This window comes from Vitis riparia, chromosome 5 (assembly GCF_004353265.1).
Source record: "Vitis riparia cultivar Riparia Gloire de Montpellier isolate 1030 chromosome 5, EGFV_Vit.rip_1.0, whole genome shotgun sequence".
In the NCBI taxonomy this organism is placed as follows: domain Eukaryota; kingdom Viridiplantae; phylum Streptophyta; class Magnoliopsida; order Vitales; family Vitaceae; genus Vitis; species Vitis riparia.
The window spans coordinates 4,132,888-4,159,784 of record NC_048435.1 but is presented as its reverse complement, the minus strand read 5'-3'; the positions used below and the strand labels follow the sequence as shown (position 1 = coordinate 4,159,784).

The window sequence follows — 26,897 nt, the reverse complement described above, 5'->3', positions numbered from 1 at the left end:
CGAATTATTTTATAAAAGTTGTTATAATATATATATATATTAGACATTTAGATGATTTTTCTCCTTTTTAAAGAGATATTTTTGGTCAAAACTAATTATTAAAAAGAGGTATTTTTGCTCAAAAACTCCCATTTTCCCCCATTTTAAAGGGGGTATTTTTGTTAACCCTCAAAAGATATACCCTTAAGCAAATGCTTTTACAATTTAGGTTTATTTTATTAATTTCAATCCATAAAATATGAAGTTCTCAATTATAGCATCTTTTTTCTCAAAAAAAAATATCCTTTCAACTCATATGATTTAAAAATAATTAATATATCAAAACATTTTTTCCGCTTGATTATTCCATCTCCACAAATTTAGTGGGAATCAAAAGAAAAAAAAAATCTAATATAGATATGAAATTTTCATTATTTTGAAAATTTTTTATATAGGAATGTAAGATATTTAACTATATAAAAAAATAAAATTAAAGAGCATTGGTAGCATTTCTCTATATTTAATAATTAGACATATTGTGTCCGCAACTTGAACAATTAATGACTAACCAGAATTAAACCAACATTAAAAAATAATTACCTTAAGCCCAATTCAATCTCACCACAAATATGAGTTAATTCAAACCCAATGCAACCTTATTCTTCTATATTTGGATTAGTCAAATTAGTTGTATTAGAGTCGGTCTAATGGGGTTGGTCACATTATATAATTCAAAATTTATTCACAATGGTTTTTTAAAAAATTTTTAAAAATACATTTTGTTGAAATTTGAATAAGATAAAATTTCAAGATAATGAGAAAATATAAAAATAAAATCGTATATCTATTTTAAAATATATAATATAATTATAATTTAATATTTTTTTATAAAAAAAATATGAGTTTTGGGTCAAAATGACCAATTTTTTTAAAAAAATTGTAACATCTCATCACTTTTTGAAACTTATGTTCAAATTAGGCTATTTGGTGCCACGTAGGCTCCATGTCATTATTATTATTATTATTATTTTGTCATTTTAGTTAAGGCTGCAAATTGATAATTGCGACTTCATATTTGAACTAAAGTCATTGACAACTGTGACTTCATTTTTTAACTAAAGCCGTAGTTGGCAACTACAACTTTATTTTTGAACTAAAACCACGGTTGGCAACTGCGGCTTCTTTTTTGAACTATATATGTTTTTTTCCACTATATTAGTGTTTAGTGGATATTTTTTTGTGACTTTAATTAAACTATTAAAAATTACATTTTGTAATAGACTTTTTGTAATTAATTTCATTAACTAATTTTGTAAAAAAATCTATATATGACAACTACCACTTAAGAGTATACTATTATTTCGATAAAAATAAATTTGTCATAATATAAATAAGTTAATATATTAAAAAAACAACAAATTAAATATTTTAAATTAATAAATTATACAATTTTATATATTATTTATATGTTATATAAGTTTATTATTTTAAAATTATTAATTTATTAATAAATAAAACATTCATTTATAATATTTTCTATTTATTAATTTATGTTTGTTGAACTAATACTAGATTCTTAAGTTTAAATATAAATAATTTATTATTAAAGTATATATTTTTAATTTTAATAATAAATTGTAATTTAATAGTTTTTAATTAAATTTGAAAGTAAAAAAAAAAATTATAATTGAAATCTCAGTTACCAACTGCTGCTTAAAAGAATACTATTATTTTAATAAAGATAAATTTATCATAATACAAATAAATTAATATCTTAAAAAATAATAAATTAAATATCTTAAATTAATAAATTATACAATTTTATATATTATTTATATGTTATATAAATTTATTATTTTAAGATTATCAATTTATTAATAAATAAAATATTCATTTATAATATCTTCTATTTATCTATTTATGTTTGTTGAAGTAATACTAGATTTTTAAGTTTAAATATAAATAATTTATTATTTAAGCATATTTTTAAAATTTCAATCATAAATTGTAATTTAATAGTTTTTAATTAAATTTGAAAGTAAAAAAAAATTATAATTGAAATCTCAGTTACCAACTGCGGCTTAAAAGTATACTATTATTTTGATAAAGATAAATTTATCATAATACAAATAAATTAATATCTTAAAAAACAATAAATTAAATATATTAAATTAATAAATTATACAATTTTATATATTATTTATATGTTATATAAATTTATTATTTTAAGATTGTTAATTTATTAATAAATAAAATATTCATTTATAATATATTCTATTTATCAATTTATGTTTGTTGAAGTAATACTAGACTTTAAGTTTAAATATAAATAATTTATTATTTAAGTATATTTTTTAAATTTCAATCATAAATTGTAATTTAATAGTTTTTAATTTGATTTGAAAGTAAAAAAAAAAATTATAATTGAAATTTCAGTTATCAACTTAGGCTTAAAAGTATACTATTATTTCGATAAAGATAAATTTATCATAATACAAATAAATTAATATCTAAAAAAACAACAAATTAAATATATTAAATTAATAAATTATACAATTTTATATATTATTTATATGTTATATAAATTTATTATTTTAAGATTATTAATTTATTAATAAATAAAATATTCATTTATAATATCTTATATTTATCAATTTATGTTTGTTGAAGTAATACTATATTTTTAAATTTAAATAAAAATTATTTATTATTTAAGTATATTTTTAAAATTTCAATCATAAATTGTAATTTAATAATTTTTGATTAAATTTTAAAATTTTTTAAAAAAAATAACTAAAGCCTCGATTGACAACTGCGACTTTAGTTCAAAAAAGAAGCCGCAGTTGCCAACTGCGGCTTTAGTTCAAATATGAAGTTGCAGTTATCAACTGCGGCTTTAACTAAAATGACAAAAAAAATATATTTTAATGACATGACGCTTACGTGGCATCAAAGAGGTCAATTTGAATATAAGTTTCAAAAAGTGGTTAGATGTTACAATTTTTTAAAAAAATGGGTCATTTTGACCCAAAACTCTATAAGATAATATACATAATAAGTGCTAAATTGGATTGGGGTTAAACTTGAAGATTTTGATTAAATATATTTAGCTTCAAAATATTTGAAATTTTATTATATATCTTTGAGTGAGAGTCGAGAAGGGAAATGAGTGAGAATAAAAAATAAAAAGATTAAATACATTTAGCTCCCAAATATTTGAAATTTTATTATGTATCTCCCTTAGGGAAGGGAGTGAAAATAAAAAATGAAAAGAGTAAGAGGGATATTTAATAAAATTTCAAATCCAATGAGTTTGATAGACGAGGGCTGAGGGATTAGAATGAAATTAACCCAAAAAATTTAACACAATTAGAACTCGGAGATTAAAAATGATTATCGGTGGGGTCGCGCTAGCATTGCACTCTGGGTGAGCCGTGAATCGGTTTGGAAATTCTCAAAAGGCAAATGTACTCCTCAGCAGCACACGCCGATAACTCGGTCCCATTTCAGAAGAACCGACCAAGCCTGGCCGATTCAACTCGGTAGAAGCTCAATCTCCTCCTTCGACAATTCGCTCACGATTCCATCACCATTCGAGGTTTCATCAACAACTCGCTTTCAAATTTCCACTCAATTTGGGAAGATTTAGGAAAATGGTGGGTAAATTGAAGCTTTCTGAATCATTGTCAGGTTTAGTTAAAGAGAGCGGTGGTGTCACTAGCTCATGATAATAAAAAATGGCGTGAGTCTTTTGCATAGCCCAAACAATCGTATGTTGGCTTCGTCGGCTGTTTTCAGAAGACAGGAGTTTTTGATAAGGTGCCTTGGAGTTGGAGGTCAGAGCCAACAATTCAATCGCAAATCAGTGCCAAGAACAATGGCTTTAGAGGCGGATGCTGAAAACATTTTGAGAGCAATCACTCCCACACTTGACTTAGCTAGGCACAAAGGCCAGGCTGGTAAGCTCATCATGTTTATTTATTTATTATGATTAGGATTATGATTATTCTTTGTTCTTTTCGCCATTTTCATCTTCTTTTTATGATTGACCAGTGAATCATATGTGTCTTTTTCGAAGAAAATGGAAATTATAGACGCAAATGAAATTTGGTTCTGTTCTTTTTTTTTTTTTAATATAAAATAAATATATTTCGAGTCATCAAGTCATATTTTTTGCAGTTAATTGTGAAAACATGATGAAACTTTCGTAGGATTCCCGAGAAAATTTTTGTTAATACATAACAAAAATGAAGACTTGAGCATTTTTTTTTCTCTACCAGTGTTTTATTTTTAATGGGCAATGGTGAACTAGTAGCACTAAATTGGATTTGGGGCGACTTGATATTTAAATCCAATGGCTAGTGGTTTAAATGAAGTTGTTCTGATGGATGAACCTAATAGTGAATCTGGGCTGTGGCCGAGGAGGTTCTTATATATTTCATGCTGCAAGCTATGTGAATGATACTGTGGGCTTATGTGGGTGAAACTTGGTTAAACAACATGACCGAAAAATTTTATGGTAAAACTTCAAGGTATGCATGTTATTATTTAATCCGGAAGAATACATATGTGAAAATTGCATGCTAATTTAAGAAAATTTATAGAAAAAAAGATAGTAGTGATAGTCATTGAACTCGATATGATACTGGGACTTGGCAATATGTTTAGCCTATATGATTATTTGGATGAAGCCTAAAGAATGATTTTATTATTTTAGGAGCAACAGATGCAATTGCTGAAATAAAGAGATGCTCCAGAGTTCATATAATTTGATCTATTATCTGCTATCCATTTGGGATGACAATGACTTGCTCCATTCTTGATACAGAATTAAGATTGTCCACCGTGATTTGTTTGTTTTCTGTACAAATAAGTATATAGTTCTCTGTTATGAATCCCCACTAAGTACTATTTGTTACTCAGGAAAAATAGCTGTTATTGGCGGCTGTCGTGAATATACAGGTGCCCCATACTTCTCTGCTATCTCAGCTTTAAAAATTGTTAGTGCTCTGCCCCTTCTTTTCTTGATTTTACGGTTTTTCTTCCTTGGTTTTGTTACCTCCAAGTGCATAGTCTCTCAAAGAAAATTGTTTGTGATTTCAATCACACTCATGATCTGCCAGTTTGAATGAACTTGTTTTTATTTTTACCTCCCACAGGGTGCAGATTTGTCTCATGTGTTCTGCACTAAAGATGCTGCTCCAGTCATAAAAAGCTACAGCCCTGAGTTAATTGTGCACCCTCTTTTAGAAGAATCTTATAGTGTTAGGTAAATTCTTTAACTAGTTTGCTTTTCCCTTCAACATATATTTTTTTTATTATTGAATACTATGCTTATTCTTGTGAAAACTATATTTTCAGAGAGAAGGACAAAAAAGCAATCTCAGAGAAGGTTCTCACAGAGGTTGTTAAGTGGATGGAAAGATTTGATTGCCTAGTCGTTGGTCCAGGCCTTGGAAGGGACCCCTTTCTCCTGGTGTGCTTCTTTTAATCTAATGCTTTGGTCCCTAAATTTACCTTTGCAGGTTGAATAATGTAATTCTTTATTTCCTTATGACTTAAAATCATTTGTACACATCTTGACTCTGCAATGCTTGAGATGTGTCCCTAATCCATATATAAGGTTCTGAAAGAGAGTTATGAACTAACAAATATCTCAGAGGCAAAGATGAGTATTGATATGTTTCGACCACTTGAGGTATGAGACAAACATGTGTCTGTGCGCACACGTTTACTAGCACATACTTTTTTATGAATGATTCAACCATCTCATAGAGAAAAATTTAGGGGGTGATAAATTTTCTGCCATTAGTGTTGTTGATTTCAGCTGCAAGCAGTGACCCAAAACCATTTTTAAGGCATTCCAGGATAAATTTTAAGCATAAAGGATAAAGTACTTCCCTTTTTCATTCAAAAGATACTAAAGTGAACAGAAGAAGGTGTTACTTTTAGTTTCAATTCCATGGCTAGAGCCTTTCATTATGTTTCAACCAAATGCCTAGATTTGGTTCCTGCATGAAGACCATGACATCTAACAACTTATTTGACGTAATGGCTAGCCTCAAGGGATTTCCTTAGCTTTAGTTAAGCATATAACTGATGTCTATTAAGTTTTGAAATGTTAGAACTAATGGAGTCCTTTCCTCATGCATTGATGCATGCAAGGGTTCTGATGTCATTTGAGTGCCTTGAAAGCCCTTTTTTTTCACCCGTTTTGTGGTATATACAGCGTATTTTTGTCAATTGTCATCCTTTCTAATGCTTGCATAACATGTCCAGGATTGTGTTAGTGAAATCATGAAGCATGCAAGACAGTCAAATGTCCCAATTGTTATAGATGGGGTATGTATTGTAGCTATGTTGTTTTGTTAGTGTATACACTACTTCAATCTTGCATCTTTGTGTACTCTATATTATTACTTTTGTTGATCTTTGACCTTTTGCTTGATGATATGGGTCTTTCAGGATGGACTCTTTCTTGTTACAAACAGTCTTGATCTGGTTAGTGGTTATCCTTTAGCAGTCTTAACCCCAAATGTGAATGAATATAAGCGCCTTGTTCAGAAGGTGCTAAACTGTGAAGTAGGTGATCAAGATGCTGCTGAGCAATTACTCTCTCTCGCCAAAGGGTAAAAATTCCTTTTACATCCCTTTAAGTTAATGTAGCGTTTTTGAGCCACACTATTGGTTAATTTGTATTTCCAAAATGGTATTCATTGTTATGGAACTATGATGCATTGCAATATGGGAGAACTGTTGCTCTGAAGGGATTAATATATAGAAATCAGTCATGTCAATCCTTGCATTTTACTGGACCATCTGGAAGGACCCAATATTGACACTATTTTGGCTTATATGTCACCTTGTAGGTGGCCATTGTCTAGTGGATTTTAAAATAGTTTGGTCTGTGTCAGAAAGATGGATTCTCATCATTGTAGATTTTTATCTTTCCATTCCTCTCTTTTCAAGACTATACTATTACTTAGGAAGTCTTATGGTTGGTCATGATGAACTTCTAAAATTGTTTGTGGTCCACGTTTTAAATATAAGAACTGATGAGGATACAGAATGATAAAACAGAAACAGCTAAGGTTGGTACAATTACTGCCTCAGAATTCCACCATGGTTCATGTCTCATGGGCATCACATGTGCCATTCTCCTTGGATTTACATGGTTTTGCATGGTTCATAGGCATCACATGTGCAATGCGTGGTTCATGCCTTTTACATGGTTTTGCACCATATAAAAGACACATATTAGATTGGCAGACTATGTGCTTGGATTTACATTCTTCTACATTCTTGTTATTGAGTTGTGTCAATATAATATGGACCATGTGCAATTTCTCATATTTCCATATTGAACTGTACATAGTTGCATGGGTATATACATAGTTTTTTGGCCTGTCTATCGTTTGTGTGTGTGTGTATGAATACACATAATTCCCTTGGTAACATACTTATTTGTAAATGAATATCGTAATAGATAGATTCTATTCTTGTTCAGGATTGGTGGCGTAACTATCCTACGGAAAGGAAAGTCTGATCTCATCAGTGATGGTGAAACAGGTATAGAATTAGATGTTTAATTATGTTTCTTATGTGTGGTTCAGCTTTGGCTAGTTTTTCGAAATGGTGATGAATTGGTTTGCAGATGTTTTCTTTGGCAAAGTTCTTTGTTGCATCTATCTATCATACTATTTATGGGCTGGAAGTTTTGAGTACACCTTCAAAAAATTAAATATCTACTCTGCCAGTGGTGGTGCAGTACACGTGACATGTGTCTAGGCAGTAGGAACTGCAAGTTGATCTATTCCTGGAGACCTATTACTACCAAAACAATGGTTGCAAATATTCTGCATTTCCAAAATTAATGGTAGCAATATAGGATAGAGAGTGTATGCTGAATGGTTCTTTTATATGGGACACTGCGACTTTATGGATTGGATGGTTATGATACTCACACTGATCAATTACTGACATGATAAAATGACTTTACTGGATCATGGCCATCTTTTAGTTATCCTATCTTCCATTATTTGTGAACTTCAATCTAAGCAGCCAGTTGATTTGGTTGACTTTGAAGCTCCATCAGTTTGGATTGATCTCCAGGTTGAGTTTAGCTGAAAAAGAATGTGGTACCACCCTGGTATCTTGCCCATGACTTGGTATAGCATGTATGGGGGTATTGGAAATCAAATTGAACATTTATCCAGATCTAATAATTTTTATTAGTCATGCGCATTTAGTATTCTCTTAACAAAATATTATTTTGGCTGGCCTATCCCATTTCATGAATGAAATTAACTGGCTTTTTCTTTCTTTTGTGGGAGCCATGAACCCCATCTGGTTCTAATACTCCATACTTTGTGCAGTCAATTCAGTAGGCATCTATGGTTCTCCTCGACGCTGTGGCGGCCAGGGTGATATACTTTCTGGAAGGTAAGTGATTATTTAGGTCCTCAGCAACATATTCTGTGAAAGAGAAAAGGTGCCCTGATGTTTAGATGGCTCCTGTTATTAGTGTTAATGTTGTACATTTGTCAGACAGAATTCTCCCTTTTTCTTATTTAAATGTTGGAGTTTCCTAGGTTATTTTCTTCTTTATTCCATCCTTAAATTCCATTTTCTTTTAATTACAATGCATTATTTCTTTATGCTTTTTCTATTCTATTCATGTAGTCTCTTTGTCTATAATTCTATATTAGTAGTTTGATTTTTTTATTTTTAGGTTATTCACACCAATTGTTCTTTTATTCTCCTAGGAAAACCTGGTAGAAAAATCATTACAAATTTAAATTGAAAGTTAAAACAGTAACTTAACAAATGTAAGGGTGAATGCCACTGCTAAATAATTCAATCACAAGGATCATGTGCATCACTTGTGTCTATGCACTTAGTTGACATTTAGGTTCATTTATGTTGTTTTCTTTGTGCAAGTGCCATGGTCCCTGCAACTGGATGTTTAAAACTTAGCTATTTGACAATGAACAACAGAAACTGATTCTTCTATCCTAGAGAAGCCTAGAAGTGCTTTACTCAGACTGGCATTTTTATAATAGAAAATTTCTCTTTTGTTGGTGCCAGTGTTGCAGTATTCTTATCATGGGCGCGACAACGAATCATTGCTGAAGGGGATTTGAATATCAGGTTATATGATTTTCTTGGAATCTCTTAATTTCCTTACTTTTGCTTATAGGGTTGCTTGAGGTTTTTGGATATTTGTGTTCCTTCATGCCCCATGCTTGACAAATGTACAATGGTTTGTTTCTCTCAATTTTGCAATTGTTAAAAAGTCCGAAGAGTCCAACGGTGCTGGGGAGCATTGCAGGGTCTGCTTTAATGAGGAAGGCTGCATCACTTGCCTTTGAGAATAAGAAAAGATCTACCCTTACCGGTGATATCATTGAGTGCTTGGGAAGAAGGTATTGAATTCTATTATGCTCATAAATTTTGTATAGTGAACAAAAATGATTAAAGCCCTGCTTGGGAGAGCTTTTCAAACAATAAAAGTAACTGTCAAACATAACTGTTAAAGGGTGTTTGGAAATCGAGGTAAGGACACCAGAAACATATTTTTATTTATTTAAAAATATAATAAGTATCCTTATCTTTAATAGAGACATTTAAAATTCAGTTGACTTGTCAATTATAAAATTCAATTATATCATAATGGTAGTTAATTTTAAGAACAAAAGTTAAAACACTATTCCAGACTGGGCTTAAGACACTAATTGCTTTATCCGCTGCAGTTTGGAGGATATTTGTCCAGCCAAGTGATCTGTTGAGTTTGATAGAGTGGATACAGCTGAGAAAACTTTTGCCATGGTCAGACTGCTGCTGCTTCTATAAATTTACCAATAAAGGACAATTTTATTGATGTTTTTATTCCAAGTTTATAAATGGTAAAGAGTGGATAGACCTGCAAGGAACGGTTCACTTTATATGCACTGATTTGCTGGAAAAGTTATGCACCCTATATTTAGCGCAGAGTATTGAGTATCATTTTATTTTCTTGGGGATTGAATTGACAACGGGGACCAAGACCTCCTTAGGACTTGCAGAAGCATTTGTTGTATAAATTATCTGGTCATGGTGTCAAGAATTTGATTTGGTTTTACCCCTTGGGTGACTCAAAATTTTCTCGGGAAATCAGTTAGAAGATGCCCGGATTTTGTTCATATGAAAGAATAGAATAGCGATATTTTGCATGGATATTCTTGATTTTTGATTTTTATAGAAATTTATAGGTATTTCAATATTTTTTATTTTACAGAAATTTATAGAGCATGTTAGTTTAAGCATGCTAGCGTTAGAAACGTCATTTGGGAGAAACCTGGATTGGTCTCTTTCATGCTGATTCCATTTGTTTTCTTTTGTTCATGATTTCATTCCTTTCTCTACCTCGAAATTATGCATTCTCTTATGAGTTTCAAACAGCCTTGTCTGTCTGAAATGTAGAGAACTTAAAAGTCTTAAAAGGCTCAATAGGGAATCCAAAACTAAACTTTAGGTCTAGTGAGTTAACAGGGGGACCAGTGAAAGCTGAGGCCACACCCAGAATCTCTAATGGCATCCAATGCTGTTGGAAATTTGCCTATTGTGAAGCCACCAATTGAAAACCTGAACCTACCCAGCACAACACTTAATACTTGTAATTGAATTTTGGTTGTAACAACACTCGATCAACAATTGGGAGATTGAAAGCAAGTTGCACATGTAGGCAAGGCATCATCACCTGGGTTCCACAACACTTAGTTGGGTCATAAGGTCAAATTCAGCTACTTTGATTTGCATGACCTGAGAATCATAGTATAGCAAATACATTACAAGTAGACCCTGCACTAGTAACTTTATAATAAGCCGTCCATATTAACTAAGTTTTAAGCACTAAATCTTTCAACAAAATAAAACATTCACTCTATAGATAAAGCTAATCTCCAGAGGTAATAATATTTTCTTTATCAATATTAATTTGTGCAGCCCACATATTCAGTCTTTGCAATCACTTTGGTGCTTCTCTTGTTCATGTATTTCTCCTGTTCATTTCGATACTAGTAAGACATCTTCTTCCCTGACACTTCTGCAGAAGGCAATCACAGAGTTCTCGGTGAATAGAAGGTCAAAAAGAGAACTGTCATGAAAATTACATAAAGAAGAACTATTTCAAGAGGGAAGATTAAAAAATCTAACAAAACCCATCTACATCATGCTTCTGAATCATATTCCACCATAAATCCACATTCTGCAACCTCGTATAAAATATGTCTTTTCATTGTTGACCTTCAGTGTAAAATTTTGACTAGCACATAAAATCAACTACCTCAACATGACATTTTACTAACTTTTAAGGACTCCGAAGCATTGTTAACACCAAGGTAAGAGAACTGACTTGACAAGGAAATGACTACCACACCCTCACTGGTAAAGAATTATGCAATTCAATTATGAACAGCCCAGAATCCACATCTTTGACATGATTAAGAAAAATGTTAGAAGAAAACAAAATTTTAATACCAGTACCAAACGTACAACATTGCAATGAGCTAATAAGTGGAGATAAACCATGACAGCTTATTCATGACAAACTAAAAATAAGCACTAACACTTCAACATTCAATAAACCATGATAAACCCACTCACATTGTTCTTGCTTCTGCTCTAGCAAATCTCCTCTTTGCTCAAGAATCTGCAGGTGGCTGCTGTTGCTGCTGCTGTGGCCACATCTGCTGAGCAACATAAGGGCGAGGCTGTTGGCCATAAAGACCTTGATCCATCACAGTCTTACCCATAACCATTCCTGGAGCTCCAACCTGTGGACCATGCTGAGGTTGCATATAAAAGTAAGGGAGACCCTCAGCAGGACCTCCAACTGGAAGTGGTCCCCCTCTTGGGATTGATGCTAGTACCTCATCTTTTAAATCCTCACGTGGGACAATATCAACTAAGAAATCAAATATATCAGTCCTTGTGATTGCAGCTGCAATGTCATTCTTTTGAAGTGTCCTCCTTTTGTTCTCCTCTGTGTGATTCCATGATCGTAGTGTCAACTCAAGAATGAACATCTCACATGCCCTGGCAAAGATGACCGGGGCCTCTGCCGATATCATCCTTACATCTTCATCTGCCTTCATAATCTTCTTGATCCTAGCCAATGGCAAACTATGGTTTTTAAAATCAGTAGTCTGCTCAATTTCTTGGTACTGATTTTGCCAAAAGTTCTGGAGTTGTTGCTGCAGCTGCTGTTGCTGCTGCTGGTGAATGTGCTGATAAGCAAGTTGGTGTTGTGCCAGCTGAGCTGGAGAAGAGATACCTGCTGGCTGAGTAGGAGATTGAATTGATCCAACCGTTCCAGGTCCAGAGGTCCCAACCATTTGGTTAGGTTGAAATGGAGGGATACCATATGGCATTTGAGCTGCACTACCAACCATGCCCATTGCCGGGGGCTGCCCATGCCCTGGCTGATCCATTCAGGCGAGGTAGGCTTTAAACAAAATCTTTGCTCTACAACTTTACCTGCAGGTACAAACAAGTAAAAGAAAAGGCGACACACGAAAAGCATACAGTTAAAAACTTTTACAAGAGCAATATAGAATTTGGAAGAATTTTCAACAACAAAAAGGAAAGGGGGTAGCTGCTAAGAGATGGTATAACTAAATTAAACTGATCCAATGCTATATATATAGCTAGAATTTAACAACCACTTTCCTGACAGAAACCAAATGCTAGAATGCAGAAATATGGCTTTATTACTCTAAATTGCCACTCCAGCACCAACAATTTGGAATGCTGGCATCAATTCTTTATACCTAACCACTCATCATTCTCATTGGAAATGCCACTTGACAAGTGCTCTTAGCCGAATAGATAACCACCCCTCAAATTAAGGGCATAACTGCATATTTTCAAGATCAAATCTTATATTTAAAATTGAGTTCTCTCTAAATGGACATGATTGTGCTCCTTTATCTCCTTGCCCATTATGTTACCCTTGTTATTGAGGGTGGAAAACCACTTAAACCAATTGAGAACCACTTAAAACATCAAAATAGATAAGTCTCTAGTGTTCCTTATATTGAACAAGTTAAACAGGACAAGGTGATCAAGCAATACGTAACAAGGCTCTAGTCTTAGTTGCAGGAACATATTAACTGCGAGATGCTCACCCTACAACCATGATTCTGTCAACTCATGGTTCTCTTGTGACAGAACTGCAAGTAAAACAAAACAATACCTGGAACTGACTTGAGACGTGTTTGAATAACTAGTTTCATACATAAAGAAGTTTTATAATATAAGGGAAAAGGGGCATTCCAGCTACATCCGTAAGCTCTAATAAATTGGTGGTGATGAGTTAATCCTTCTTTCACAGCCTGTAATTTTTTTTCCTCAAACAAGGGAAAAGCAGGAATTGCATTCAGCTTCACCTTTGAAAAAGCGGTAATAGGTTAGAATCACACAAGGCATGCAAGAATTTGTTCCCACTCTGCTACGTCTCTCTCCTATCTATTTTAGGCAAACATCTACTAGAGGCAAATTTCCATTATTGTTCAGAACTACACATGTGCCTTCCTAGGATAAAAATGAAGGCAATCATCTTTGAGTTTCTAGGTAGAAATGCACATTAACTATATCTAGACAAAGGTTTATCTATTTGTTTTCCATACACAAGCAAATCCATCAAAGAAAGTGGCTTACGTTGTAAAATTAAAGTAAGATAATTTTGTACATTTATACAACTAATAATACCAGCAACTCAACCACATGATTGCTAATTTGCAGAATCTTTAATTTTGCTCCCATCTTCGAAGATACCATCATTAAAAATATCAGCAAAACCTCAGGGTACGTCTTGGAATTGAACAAATTACTACCACGATAACCCACTTCACCAACCAAACAAAAACATCCAATCAAAGCAACATGTATACATGCAATGCTGCGGACATCAGGAAACTACAACTCTACAACACCACGGTCCAACTATCTTGAAACATGGTTACCATGTCTGAACTTGGATCGATTTTCACACACAAATTGCAGCATAATAGAACAAGGGAACCTTCAAAACATGTCAAAATATATCATCAGAGCATTTGGCATAGCCTTACCTGCATGACCTATCATCATGCAAATATAGCCGACAAGAACGACCTAAACTTATATATTTACAAACATTACAAAAATTTTGACTAGAGCAATAAAGATGGAGCTGAGTTACCCAAACCCTACTTGACCTAATTCCCCAAATTAATACAATCCACTCATTATAAGACAACTTCATTCATTCTGTGAAACTTTACCATCATCATACCATCACCATGCAACTCACTAACAAACAGATGAAAAACATAATCATTAAACCCGAATTCAAGTATCAGAGCAGATTACATCGGCAAAATTAAAAAAAAATAAAAATAACCTAGCAATAATAATGAAATTATGATACTAATAAAACCCTAATTATCAGTTCCGACAAAACCTCAAACACAACACATGAAAAAACAAAAATAAAAATAAAAACAAAATGGAGGAAAAGCGAAATAACAGATCCGAAAACAACTGAAAACCAATACGATATAACAGAACCCCTACCTTTATGTGTAGATATCAAGAATCTGCTTCCGTCTGTTGATCTTCTTCGCAGATTCAAACCCTAAAAAACCAAAAAAAAAAAAAAAAAAAAAAAAATTTAAAGATATCGTCTGCAACTAAAATTCCATCGAATTAAAAGGGAAAAAGAAAAAGAAACATGCGAAGCTCAGAAATCTAAACCTTTTCAACACTGTTTTTCCCCCTTTTTTTGGGAAGTGGAAGATGAGAATTAATAGCACTTAGGAGGAAGGAATAAATGTTTGCTAAAGACTAAAAAAATAAAAATAATATTATATAGAATTAGTGGGAAAAGCGCGAGTTCGGTTCTTCGTCCTCCAAACTATTCCTTGTGCTGTTTTGACTTTTTCATCTTGTGGACTATCAAGCCCCAACCCCCTTCCTATTCATTTTAATTTTCATGCATTTCATTGTCGGAAAAATAAAAATAAAAATTGTTTCTAGATGTGTATTTTTTTTATTTTTTTAATAAAAATTTTTGACCATTTTTCTTGTCCTAAAACTATAAGGTTAGGGGGGAAACATTTTTAAAACATTTTAAAAGTTAGTTTTTCATAATGGTTTTTGAAAATACTTTTTGGATGTTTTCTAAAATAAAAAGTCTATAAGTTTCTTTTAAATAATCCTATTTTAAAATAATTAAAAAATATGCTTTCATATACTAATATAAAAAAATCATAAAATAGTAACTCAAATTTGTAAAATATAAATTTCAAATTGTTATTTAAAAATAATTAATATTTTGTGCATTTTTTATCAAAAGTATTATTTTTGACTTTTGAATCATTTTAGGTGTTACTTTGACTAGTAAGTGTATTAAATTTAAATTATTTTTAGAGTTCTTATTTTATAATTATTTTTATATAAATATATGAAAACTCATTTTTTCTTATTTTTTTTAATTAAAAAAATTACCAAACACCTATTTGGGTTTAAAAATAATTTTTTATTTTTAAAAATATTTAAAAAATTAGAAATATTTTTCAAATTCAGCTTCTTATTTTTCTTTTTGGATGGTTAAGCTTTAATAGCTACAAAATTGGGCATACATGCATAAATATAATTAAAAAAATGAGATTTATTGCAAAAATAAATTGAAATTCATTTTTTATTATTAATACTAATGTATTAATTGAACTAAATATATAATTTGATTGAAAAATACTTTCTATTAGTATAAAAAGGTGAAAAATCTAGAAAGAAATTTCAGAATTATAAAAAATAAAAAATAAAAACTTTATTCGTGAGTTGCTATTGAAAAGAATATTAAATAGTTTATATTTTTATTTTTATTTTTATTTTTAATATAAAAATAAGATATTTTAAAAGAAATTAGAAACATAATAATAAAAGCAACTATGTATCCTAAGTCAAAAGTAAATTCAAAGTATAGCATAATAATGACAATAATGTAAATGGGAAACTTTGGAAATAAATCAAATGAGTATGAAAGAAACTTAAAAATTTAATCATGCCATCTCCACCATTGTCACATCCTCTCCAAATGAACTCTCACATGAGATTATCCTGGGCCATAAAGCTTCTAGAAGCATCTACACGTCTCTAAAGTGCTGAGATTTGACTTTGTGATTATAGGAAAGTTGATGTTTATAGATGGTGTGTTTTGGTAAATTACCTTTTTAAATTTGAATAGGATTAGAAAACTATTGGTTTGGGATTAATTACAGGACTCTATTAATATTAATATGTGGTCTTATATAGATTTACAAAGATAAGAAAAAAGTAAGAAAATAATGAGGAGAGATAGATAATGGGTGCATGGAGTTTTGGGAAAGCGTGTATTTTTAAAGTTTATTAATAAATTTGATATCCTTTTCGTGGATATAGGCGATTACACGAATATTTTGTCTCACCTATTTCTTTTTATTTTTTATATTAAGTTTGAGTGTTACAATTTTTCTCAATAAGTGGTATTAAAGTCCTGATGAGAAGATCTTGGAAAAAATTGTTTTGAAGATAATGTTAGACGTTCAATAGAAAAAATAATTTCAATATATGGTAGAGTATCATCGAAGACACTTTGGTGTGACAAATAATTCTTAAAGCGTTACAAAGCAAGAAACTTGAGAGCATGATGAATGAAGAATGAGAATAATTAGAAGACCGATAAATATTATTCATTTAACTCTTGGAATAAAATATAATGTTTTGAATAAGTAATCTTTCTTCGATTTTACGGAAGAAATTAGAAAAAACTTGTGTCAAAATTTCAAACAAATAGACTATTTTTTAAAAAACCATTGTTTGAGTTGAAGATGGATGAAAGAACAAATTTTAGGGATCATATAATTAAATTTAACAAGTGCATTACTCCGTTATTAAGTGTAGATGTTAAGATTGATGAGAAAGATCAAGTTATTATTTTATTAGCATCTTTACTAGAATCATATGAGACAATTGTGATTACGCTTTGAATTGGAAAGACGACAATGATAGTGGATGAAGTGTTAAACTCTTTTTTTAAAGACCAAAAGTATCAAACAACTAATTAGTTCGTCTCATATTGGATAAGCTTTTGTGATGAATTTTGAATCACGTTGAGGTATGAGTAATTTGAGCAAGAGGTATCATGATGGGAGAAATGATCGTTCCCGATCACACTTCTGTTTGTAAATTATATTATAAATTATATTATACGTGCATAAATTAACATATGTTTTTTTGTATATATTTAAATAAAATTGTTGTAAGTAAATTGATTTTAAGTATCATATGTTTTGTATAATAATTAAATACAAAATAACTACATATAAATTTATAAATAAAATTATCAACATTTTAAAATAAAAAATATTTATACTTTTATTATCATTTTCTTTATGTCACTAAAAACATCCAAATTAAATAGATTTATATAAAATTTATTTTTAAATTTTGAATATAATTGTTGAATATCATAAATTATATCAAACATATATCAAATTTTTTAAAACAACATCAAAATGTTTATTATTACTTCTTATATTTATTTGTTTAAATTGTTTTAACATTTTTATGAGTTTTGATCAATTTTTGTTCCATCGATATTTTTTGTTAAAATATTCATCAATATATTTCGATATATCGATAAAATCGATTTCCCTATATATCTGTAAAAATCGATATTTTCATCATTGCCTACAGTGCATTAAATGTCTAACAACTACTCAATCAATCAAATAGGAACCCAATTGATCAAGACCTACTTTTGCATAATAGGGTGCTTGAAGTTATTGCAATAAATTGAGAACTCCTATGCATTTATTAACAAAAAAAAAAAACTACATACTCATTTATTTAATCAAAAGCTTTCAAATCCAAGTGCATTTACTCTTTCAATTATGAATCCATTTAGTATACCCCCATTGTGTTCTTCCTAGCTTTCATTTGTAATGAGTATTTATGGTGTTAGGATAAATGTTGTCCTATCCTTTATTAGTGAAAGATTGAGGGTCTGTTTGGTTCCTATTTTATGTTCTTGAAAACAAAAAACACAAAAAACTTAGTGGGGGAAGGGGGTGTGTTTTTATCTTTTGTGTTATCAAAAACCACTTTTTTGAAAATAATAAAAAGATATTTTCATTATTTTTTCACCATTAAAAGAATATATTGTTTTTCGTGTTTTTTCTTCCTTCCTTTTGTGTTTTTTTTTTAGCTTTTTTTGTATTTCCACAAAGATGAACGAACTCCACCCAACCACCACACCCACACCCCCACCCTCAAAACCTTTCTTCTTCCTTAAATTATTGAAATTAATATACTTACATATGGTGACAAAGTCATAATTTATTTAAGAAAATTATAACTGGTGTAAAAATTTGAAAATGGAATAATTTTTTTTAATTTAAATGAATTGTGCATATGAAAATTATTTATATATTTATAATATCAAGTTAATGGAAGAAAACACTTTATTAATTAAAAAAAAAATTTCAAACATGTTTTTTTGTTTTACTTATTCTAAAAAACTTTTTTATTAACTTAACCAAACATGTTTTTTTTTTTTTTTTTAGAACAAAAACTGTTTTCTAGAATATAGTTCCCAAACACAATTTTCTTTCTTTATGAAAACATAAGAAACTGTTCTCAAAAACTGTTTTTCAGAATAATTTTAAAAAACAATTACCAAATAGGCCATGAGTGTTTTAAACTTCAAGTTAATATTGAAATTGAAGAAAATTATAGTGCTAGAGATATTAAATCCAAGTGTACAAATTTGAAGGCTTGTTTTGAAACTTTAATTAGTGGAGCCTTCACTCATAAAGAGATTAAAGAGAGTGAACATAACGGTCCCTCGAACCAATATAAAAAGAGTTTGCATTTCTCTTCCTTATTTTATTTACTTTTATTGTTTCAATAGTTACTTATCCGAATTATTTTTGAAAAAATTTAAATCACCCAATTCACCCCTATCGTAAGTGTTTTTGTTAATTATTTTAGCCTTCTTCATGGAATGCATATTCATTCATTTTTTAGAGGTTGAAGTTACTTTTTAAGAAAATAGGGTATGAATGAAGTCATTTGGAGTGCATGAAAGACAGTTTGATCGTTCCCATCTGCTCAAATGGGTTTGCTGGCTGTCTTCAATGACACCGTTTAATTTGGAGGGACGCATTGAAGGAGTTAGTTTATAACTTTATATGATTTAAGGAAGGATGGATAACCATATGATTCCTGCCTTTCAAAAGGTGATGTCAAATTATGATTTTGGGCATGTTGGACTTTGACTATCACATTGCTGATGAAACACCCAGAGTCAAGACTCTTCAGGAATTGGCTATATATAGCCATTTATGACAAGGGAAAGCTGAGGTTATCCCTCAAATTTGAGCTGGAATTCATATCAGATGGATGGTCTTTTGGGGTTGATTAATTTCAAACTATCACACAAGCTTTTTATTAAACTAGGGAACATAGCTGTACATTGATTGAAACCACTGAAAAGCTATATAACCCAAAGAGCAACTATCCTAGAGAAAACAGGCCCTACCAACTACCAGACCCACGTACTAAATTTGCCCATCGCTTGGCACAAACATACTCTCTTCAGAAGTCAACACCACCCAACTCTCACTCTGCTATTTACATGGCACCCCTCCATGCAAGCCTTTCGTCCACAACCACATAAAAACCCCCTTTTTCCGCCCCTGAAATAAACAAAAGGTTTAGGAAGTAGTGATGGAGAGCAACGTCATTATTTTGTGGCTGCGAGAACCGCTGGGCCTTCCACCTGAGAATGCCAATAAATCAATAGATCAGTAGGGTAGAATGAAGAAAATATGTGGCTCAATGGGTTTTTCCAAGTTGGTTGATTAGGACTTTAGATGGTTGGTTCATTTCCACATATATTATCAGAGGAGGAATAATTATGCCAGCTGGGTAAAAGTCTAACGAGATAATCTTTGCGTATTGGATTTTGATGTGTGTGACATCGTCCCCACGGGTGGGACCTAGAGGGCCAAAAGAATTGGCATGAACTCCAACTGAGGATAAACAATGTAGCAACCAATTTGGAACTTATCGAGAAAGTACGAGATTTGATCAATCAACATTATACCTTGAAGGTTGCACCCCATATCTCTTCATCGGGAGCAGGAACAGCAGTGATTTTGTTCTTGGGATTCTCAAAGCTTCTCAGTTCTCCCACTGCTGTGGAGAAGAAACATCCTGCAAAACCCAATGCCCACCATTAAATCGGTTAACTGTTTTTGGTAAACTATATATATATATATATAGATAGATAAGAACATCAGTAGTGACTGGGGAAAAAGAACCATCCTTGGGGGAAAGAGGCCAGTGACTTGCCACAAGCGCCTTTGAGCAATTCAGCGTCATCAGCAAAGGCCACATACCCATCAGCAGTGATTCCCCAAGACAGAGGCACCTTCCCAAATTGGTCCTATCACAATTCCAACCAACCCCCAACTCACATCAGAGAACACGAAATTGAAAACTGGACACACCCCATCTTATATTGGTGGGTGGGGGTGGGTGAGAGGGAGGGACTTACAGAAGCAACAAACAAGGTGGAAGTGGACTTGTCGAAGACGATGAAAGCAAAGCTTCCACTGAGATGTCCCACGACATGGTTAGGAGGGTAAGGCGCCCTGTCACGCAGTGCCTTGTACGCTTCTATCACCAGAACCACCTCGTTTGCTGACTTGGCTAGCCCATATTGCTGCCTCAGGCTCCCCAGGTTGTCCAGTGCCCCTTCAAACAAGCTGAATATCTCATCCTTCACCGCAAATGACCTGCACGACAAATTTATTTTTCATAAAAATAAAAAATAAAAATAAAAATCACGAAATTCATTATAAATATATTATATCAAGACTTTCGTGGGGGAAAGAGGATAAGTTGGGGGACCATATGGGCTTTGGGTTTTGATAATGGTCGAGGTCCCACAGGTGAGACAGGGACGTTATCCTTAGCCGGTGCCCATCCCCTCGGTTCAGGATAAAGCGTAGTCACCATACCATTGATCGGGCCACCCACTACAAAGGAAAATTAGGTCATTGTCATAAAAGCAAAAATCCCAAAGTCCAAGCGTGAGGATCACTAGTTCCATGACCTCCTCCGTTCTTTCTTCCTTTGTTCAACCCAAATGGAGCCCACACCGTCCTGGATTCTCATCCCCTCGCTGGGAAGATGAAGATGCTGCCATGGCTTTATCTGCTTCATCATTATTAATCATATTCATTTTTCTAGTCCTATATAGTCTTCATATTTCTAAATCTGTCATCATCTATACCATGCCTTCAAATTTTCCCATCATGTCAATGTTATATTATTATATTATTATATTATATCACTTTAAAAATTGACAATTGAAATTATACTATAAGAAATTTCAGAATAAATCTAAATAGTAGGTTGGGCCCCATGGCTTACGCCGCTTATACCTCTAGAAAACGACAAGTTACGTGTCCTTAAATCATCTAATACGCCGATTATGTCACACCCTTGCAACCGGGGACCAACCATCTCACACCAAATAATCGAACTAGAAAATTAAAAAAAAAAAAAAAAAATCTATATTTCCTATCTAAAATAAGGGTTTTTTTTTTTTTTTGGAAGATAATTTTAATTTAAATAACGTTTTTTTTTTAGTATAAGATTTTCCACTTTTGTCTTGATGATGTAAAAAGTTAGCATTTCTAAAGGGGTTTTTTTTTTTTTTTTTTTTTGAATATGTTATTATTTTTTAAAAAATAAAAATATTTTAGAAAGATTTTTTTTTTTTTTTTTTTGGGTGTTGCAATACATGTGCCTAGAAGCATGAAAAAATGTGAGCGAATGAAAGATTGAATTATTGAAACGCAAAACTAGAAAGTTGACCAGGAGACCAGTTGTTTGCCTCAGTTCTGGGCTCTATGCCACGCGTGTGGTTGAAAGCCCACGGATGACCTGGGAGGTCACAGCTCTTGTCTTACGTGTCACACATGCATGCATGGATGCAGGTGGGACCCTCAACGCCAAAACTCTGGCCGATGAGTTTTAATCATTGCCGCAGAATTCACGATGATTATGAGATCATCACCGTCCAATCTCAATTGCAGGAAATGAAGGATGAAGCTTTCTCACTTTCGTGTTCAAGACGAGTGAAAGTCTGATCAGTGATCCCGTTTGGTTTCTGGGCAAATAGAACCTTAACACTGTGTGAGGATGCTGGGATGGGTATGCTTATACAACAAGGCCTCTTTTGAACCTAATTTGAACCTCTACCAAACGGAGAAATCATTCATGTGGTCTACGGAGGAGGGAGGGGGGATCTGGGAAACGATTGAATGTTCCCCACGGTCCGATGAGCAGATCCGCCATCTCATCGGGCGGTGGATGGCATTTGACGGCGTCGAAAAAAATCAGGAATCATTTCTGAAACGAAATTTTAGTAACGACTGATATGTGGTGAGAAAAAGATGCAGAAGGAGGTCGTGGAGTTGGTGGTTTGTGTGTGTTTTTACCTGGGCAGCAAAGGGGACTCGTTGTGGTGAGTGTAGGCAAGCTGAACGTGGTCTCCGACATGTACGGAAACGGCGGAGGGGTTTCCCTGGATGAACCGGTTCATCAGCGCCTCCGCCGTGATCTTGGGCGACGGAGTCCGGCAGCCGGCGGCCACCAGCTCGTCTGGAGGCGACATGATGGAGCTGCTGAAAACACCCAACATTTTACTCTGCTCTGTATCAGAAAGTTAAAGGCTGGAAAATGGAAGAGGAAACGAGGAAGGGGGTGGCAATATAAAGAAAATGCGGCGGGGCATTATCGTAATTATATGATTTCCTGAATTTTTTAATGGTAATTTTAATTATTTAATTCTGTAGAGGACGGGAAGGTCATGTGGGGTGGGTCGTGGGTCCCGCGTGAGGGGCGATGATTCTTGTGCGTCGGATTGAGACGTATTGGCTTTGTGGGGCCCTCATCCGCCTCATCTCAGCCTAGTGGCCGGAGTTGGTGGCTTTTGAATCCAACGTAATTTTTAATAAACAACAATTTTAAAGATTATATATATATATATTAATAAAATTGAGGTTAATGTTTTTGCTGAAAGCTTTTATATAAAGTTCGTCCAATAAAGCATTTTAAAAAGAAAATATTATGAGAAAAGAAAAAAGAAAAATAATTATTATTTTTTTTATCTTATTTCATTTTTATTTTTTAAAGTAAATAATTAAAATTTTAAAACATATTATTTTAATATTTATATTATTAAATTAAATGTCAAGGAAAATTAATTCAAAATAATTACTTCCTTTCAGCAAAATGATATCAGCATTTCTAATTTAAGATGTTAAAAATAAATATGTATTAATGAAATTTGAGTAAATAAATTTTTTTTTTTTTAAATTGCATCGGACGGTTGAGTGTGAACCATCTCATGGATGACTGGATGTGGGACCACCATTTTCGTCCCATATGATTAATTGGATTTTATTCAACACCATGTTTCTAAATTTGGTACTCAAATTAAGACATCTACCCTAACTAAAATGGAGGCCTGTTGGGTTTCTCCTTACTACTCACCCCATCTCCACCTACCTTCTTCCTTCTTTTATTTTTTATATTTTATTTTATTAACCAACACCAATTAAGAATGGCAATGGGTAGAATAGTATAGAAATTCTCATATCCACCTATGCTCTTTTAATTAAATTTCTTTTTTCAATTTTTTGATATTAAATTTTATTAAAAAAATATGTTATAACTCAATGAATATTATACATATTTGTAATTCATTTTTACAAAAAATAATATTATATATATATATATATATATATATATATATATATATATATATATATATATATATATATATATATATATAAGTTAGAAATAAAAAACTCAATTAAAATATTTTTTTTTAATATTATATATAATCGAAACTAATGGAACGAGACGAAGTTATATTTGAAATCTATTCGAATTTTCAATTCCCATCCCTAACAACAGATATTGATGGTGAAGGTTTTCAATTTCTAAAATTAGAAAATAAAAATAAAATTATTAAATTATTAAAATTAAAAAATAATAACTTTTATATAAAATATTATGAAATATATATTGTTTTCAAAATTTTAAAAATAAAAAATAATAAAAATAAAGGTGTATTGAAGGCACACGTAAACATTCCAATAATTAAATATAGGATGGTGATCATATTGAAAAATATGACCAGGTCCAAGCTTCCTTCCCACGTCCAAAACCAGGGATGGACCCAAAGTTCCTGTGTGCTGAAAGCAACATAAACCTAAGTTTCAAGAGAAAGGAGAGCCACTTGTGGGTGGAAGTATCAAAACGTCACCGTTTCGAACAGGCTTCGAAACGCAATCAGGCACATCGGCAGGGACAGGACAGCCTATACATTGATTCTTTATGTTGGGTTTTCATATTATAATTTACTTTTTCCAAGTGGCTTTCCTAGTCATCCAAGGCAAAAAGATACTATTTTTTTTTCTGTTTCCCATTAATTAAAACGGGAAGATTCTTCAACTCCAAGGATCCCAGATTCCATTACGAAAAAACTATCACCGGAAAAGGTATGATTAAAAACTATCAATGATGATATCTCCAAGACTGAAAAGATGGAAACTATGTGCTCACGCAGTGAGCTTGGAGCCGTTCAATTTTTGGACTTGGGTCAACCCATTGATGTTGGGGGTCTGGATCATGTTGACGTGGATCCCGATCATGTGGGCCACGTGTCGGTTGCAGAGCAGGGATCAGGGGTGGGGGCAGTGGATACTGGGCTTTGCTGTCTTGTCCAAGTGGTGGATAAAAAAACAATAAATCCAAGGAATCGGAGAGGTGTAAAGAGCAACGGCCGTGGATAAAACTGAGAAACGTGAGGGAAACGCCCGCTGGCCACCGGCACATGGTATTGGGAAATGGCCCACGGTTTAGAAGATTGTCTCCAGTCTGGTATATTATGGATGCGGTCAGCTACGATACAAAGAGTCATTTGCCCAAAAGTACAATCAATTAGTTACATATTTGCATCTTATTATTTTATACTTTAATCCATCTTAATCCTATTTTTTATATTTGATCTGATTTCGCTCGCGATGCCTGAAGTATAATTCTTTGTTGAGCACACGGCGAGCTGCTTGATTAGCTCATGGGATTGAAGGGGCAACGCCCTAGAGAAATTTCTTTTATGTGATAAATCACGAGTTGATTCCTATTATATATTTAATTCTTATAAAGAATACAATCAGAGGATTTTTTTTGAAGAGTTTCACTTTTCTATTCCTTTTTCCTTTGATTATTAGATTGTTAAGTGTTAATACGTTTAGTGGATATATCATATTAATCATCAAATCACGTTAAAATCTCGTACTTCATGTATGTACGATTTTGATTAATATACTTTTAATGGTGGAGATAAAGAGTATATCAGATGTCAAATTGATACCTTAACTTTGTTCCATATGGGTTCAATTAATTTGAAGAATGGACATATCAATTGGTTGCTTCAACTACATATACTTGTTCTTTATTTTATAACATTTATTTATCATGTGATTCAAGAATCTATTCGGAAATCTAATGCTATTCATTCTATTATTATTATTATTATGATATGCTGCTCTCATATTACATAGTACTCCATTGTTTTAAAAAAGAATTAATAATTAAATTTAAAAATGAAAAAGAATAATATATCTAGCATTTCACATGAAGTTCTAAAAAATCATTAAGCATCTTGAAGAGATTAGTCAAGGACTCCATGGTAGGTCTACCTTTTGGTACGTGTACGATAATATTGGTTAATTAACATGAAATGGACGTAAAATAATTAAATTATATGATTATGATTTATCGAACTCATTGAAGATTTTAAACGTACACGAATTATGTAGTATGGGAATATGTAGATGTAGAAGCTAAATTACAATCTTATTCTTGTCAATATGATGGGATAATTAAATGGGTCATGAATCAATTGAATGATAATCATACCAACGCACATGACATGATGAATAAGATATGTAATATGCATGTACTAGTTGAAGGGCAAACCAACAAAATTATTGTCCACTAGCATGGTAGCACCCCACGACTAGCACCTAACTTTCTTCTACACTCCTTCCTTTTCCTATACTTTCTTTCGTTCAATGAAATGAAAAACAAAAAGATGAATTAAGATTGGTTTCTGGTATCATCTTGAAGGTGTCATGCTTGGACGTAGCACCCACTAGAGGCACTTGATGAGATCATGAGAGAAATGAGCATCTAGAGAGTGCAACACAAATGACCAATTATAGGCAAGAATATGCAACTTGCGAAGGGCAGAGTAGGTGAGTGTACATTGAGAAATGCAAAAATGTTTCCTAAACATTAGAGATTGTTTGAAAAAATGGCAAAAATGGAAAGAAGCAAAGGGCAGTTGATTGAAGTCATTTGCAATATTATAGGGCACGTTTATTTGGTGGGTAGCTTAAAGGCGCCATGAAGGAGATGTTGAAACTTTACTGCCCTTGTCTGGCGGTGGTTTGCAGTCACTTGAGAACACAAATTGCTTATGTTTTGTCAAATGATATAAAATAACCTATCTTATCCCTCAATTTTTTCTTTAAACAAGTTATTTTTATACGCTCTATTCTTTATCTTAAGAAGAGGCTCCGTTTGGTGAATTATTGAAATGTAATTTTTTGATATTTATAACTATTTTATCCTAATTCTAGGAATTCTAGGTGGTTTCACCCTCAAAATTTTCCCGATAAAAACGAAGAATAGTGGTTGGGAATCTGTGGGGCCAAGAGGAAACGTATAAATGCAAGATTCCAAACAACCCATAAGAAAAAGCC

General features: G+C 32.3%; 3 protein-coding genes across 3 annotated transcripts; 1 reads left to right on the top strand and 2 right to left on the bottom strand.

Moving 5' to 3' along the window:
- The first annotated feature begins 3,410 nt into the window (after positions 1-3,410).
- LOC117914373 (ATP-dependent (S)-NAD(P)H-hydrate dehydratase) lies at positions 3,411-10,196 on the top strand. The gene is made up of 12 exons (XM_034829683.1): positions 3,411-3,577; positions 3,670-3,938; positions 4,903-4,979; positions 5,139-5,248; positions 5,341-5,455; positions 6,259-6,321; positions 6,445-6,608; positions 7,487-7,548; positions 8,355-8,421; positions 9,067-9,129; positions 9,276-9,404; positions 9,732-10,196. Exons 2-12 carry the CDS (start codon positions 3,704-3,706, stop codon positions 9,757-9,759), a joined length of 1,113 nt encoding a protein of 370 aa, XP_034685574.1. The 5' UTR covers positions 3,411-3,577; positions 3,670-3,703; the 3' UTR covers positions 9,760-10,196.
- A 530-nt stretch (positions 10,197-10,726) lies between these two features.
- LOC117914374 (nuclear transcription factor Y subunit C-3-like) lies at positions 10,727-14,936 on the bottom strand. The gene is made up of 4 exons (XM_034829684.1): positions 14,755-14,936; positions 14,575-14,635; positions 11,623-12,495; positions 10,727-11,062 (listed from the first exon to the last, which is right to left on the bottom strand). Exon 3 carries the CDS (start codon positions 12,447-12,449, stop codon positions 11,661-11,663), a length of 789 nt encoding a protein of 262 aa, XP_034685575.1. The 5' UTR covers positions 12,450-12,495; positions 14,575-14,635; positions 14,755-14,936; the 3' UTR covers positions 10,727-11,062; positions 11,623-11,660.
- Positions 14,937-19,457: 4,521 nt separating this feature from the next.
- On the bottom strand, positions 19,458-22,799 carry LOC117914602 (stem-specific protein TSJT1). Its single transcript, XM_034829994.1, has 5 exons — positions 22,557-22,799; positions 20,603-20,843; positions 20,367-20,491; positions 20,150-20,255; positions 19,458-19,822 (listed from the first exon to the last, which is right to left on the bottom strand). Exons 1-5 carry the CDS (start codon positions 22,757-22,759, stop codon positions 19,787-19,789), a joined length of 711 nt encoding a protein of 236 aa, XP_034685885.1. The 5' UTR covers positions 22,760-22,799; the 3' UTR covers positions 19,458-19,786.
- Between the last annotated feature and the right edge of the window lie 4,098 nt (positions 22,800-26,897).

Bases quoted from the DNA above. Each gene is read 5' to 3' on its own strand.
- LOC117914374 (XM_034829684.1), bottom strand. From the start codon at position 12,449: ATGGATCAGCCAGGGCATGGGCAGCCCCCGGCAATGGGCATGGTTGGT.
- LOC117914373 (XM_034829683.1), top strand. From the start codon at position 3,704: ATGATAATAAAAAATGGCGTGAGTCTTTTGCATAGCCCAAACAATCGT. The intron at 5,456-6,258 runs GTGTGCTTCTTT...TAACATGTCCAG, and splicing joins GAAGGGACCCCTTTCTCCTG to GATTGTGTTAGTGAAATCAT. The intron at 8,422-9,066 runs GTAAGTGATTAT...TGTTGGTGCCAG, and splicing joins GGTGATATACTTTCTGGAAG to TGTTGCAGTATTCTTATCAT.
- LOC117914602 (XM_034829994.1), bottom strand. From the start codon at position 22,759: ATGTTGGGTGTTTTCAGCAGCTCCATCATGTCGCCTCCAGACGAGCTG. The intron at 20,492-20,602 runs GTAAGTCCCTCC...GAATTGTGATAG, and splicing joins CCACCTTGTTTGTTGCTTCT to GACCAATTTGGGAAGGTGCC. The intron at 19,823-20,149 runs GTATAATGTTGA...TGGCATTCTCAG, and splicing joins TATGGGGTGCAACCTTCAAG to GTGGAAGGCCCAGCGGTTCT.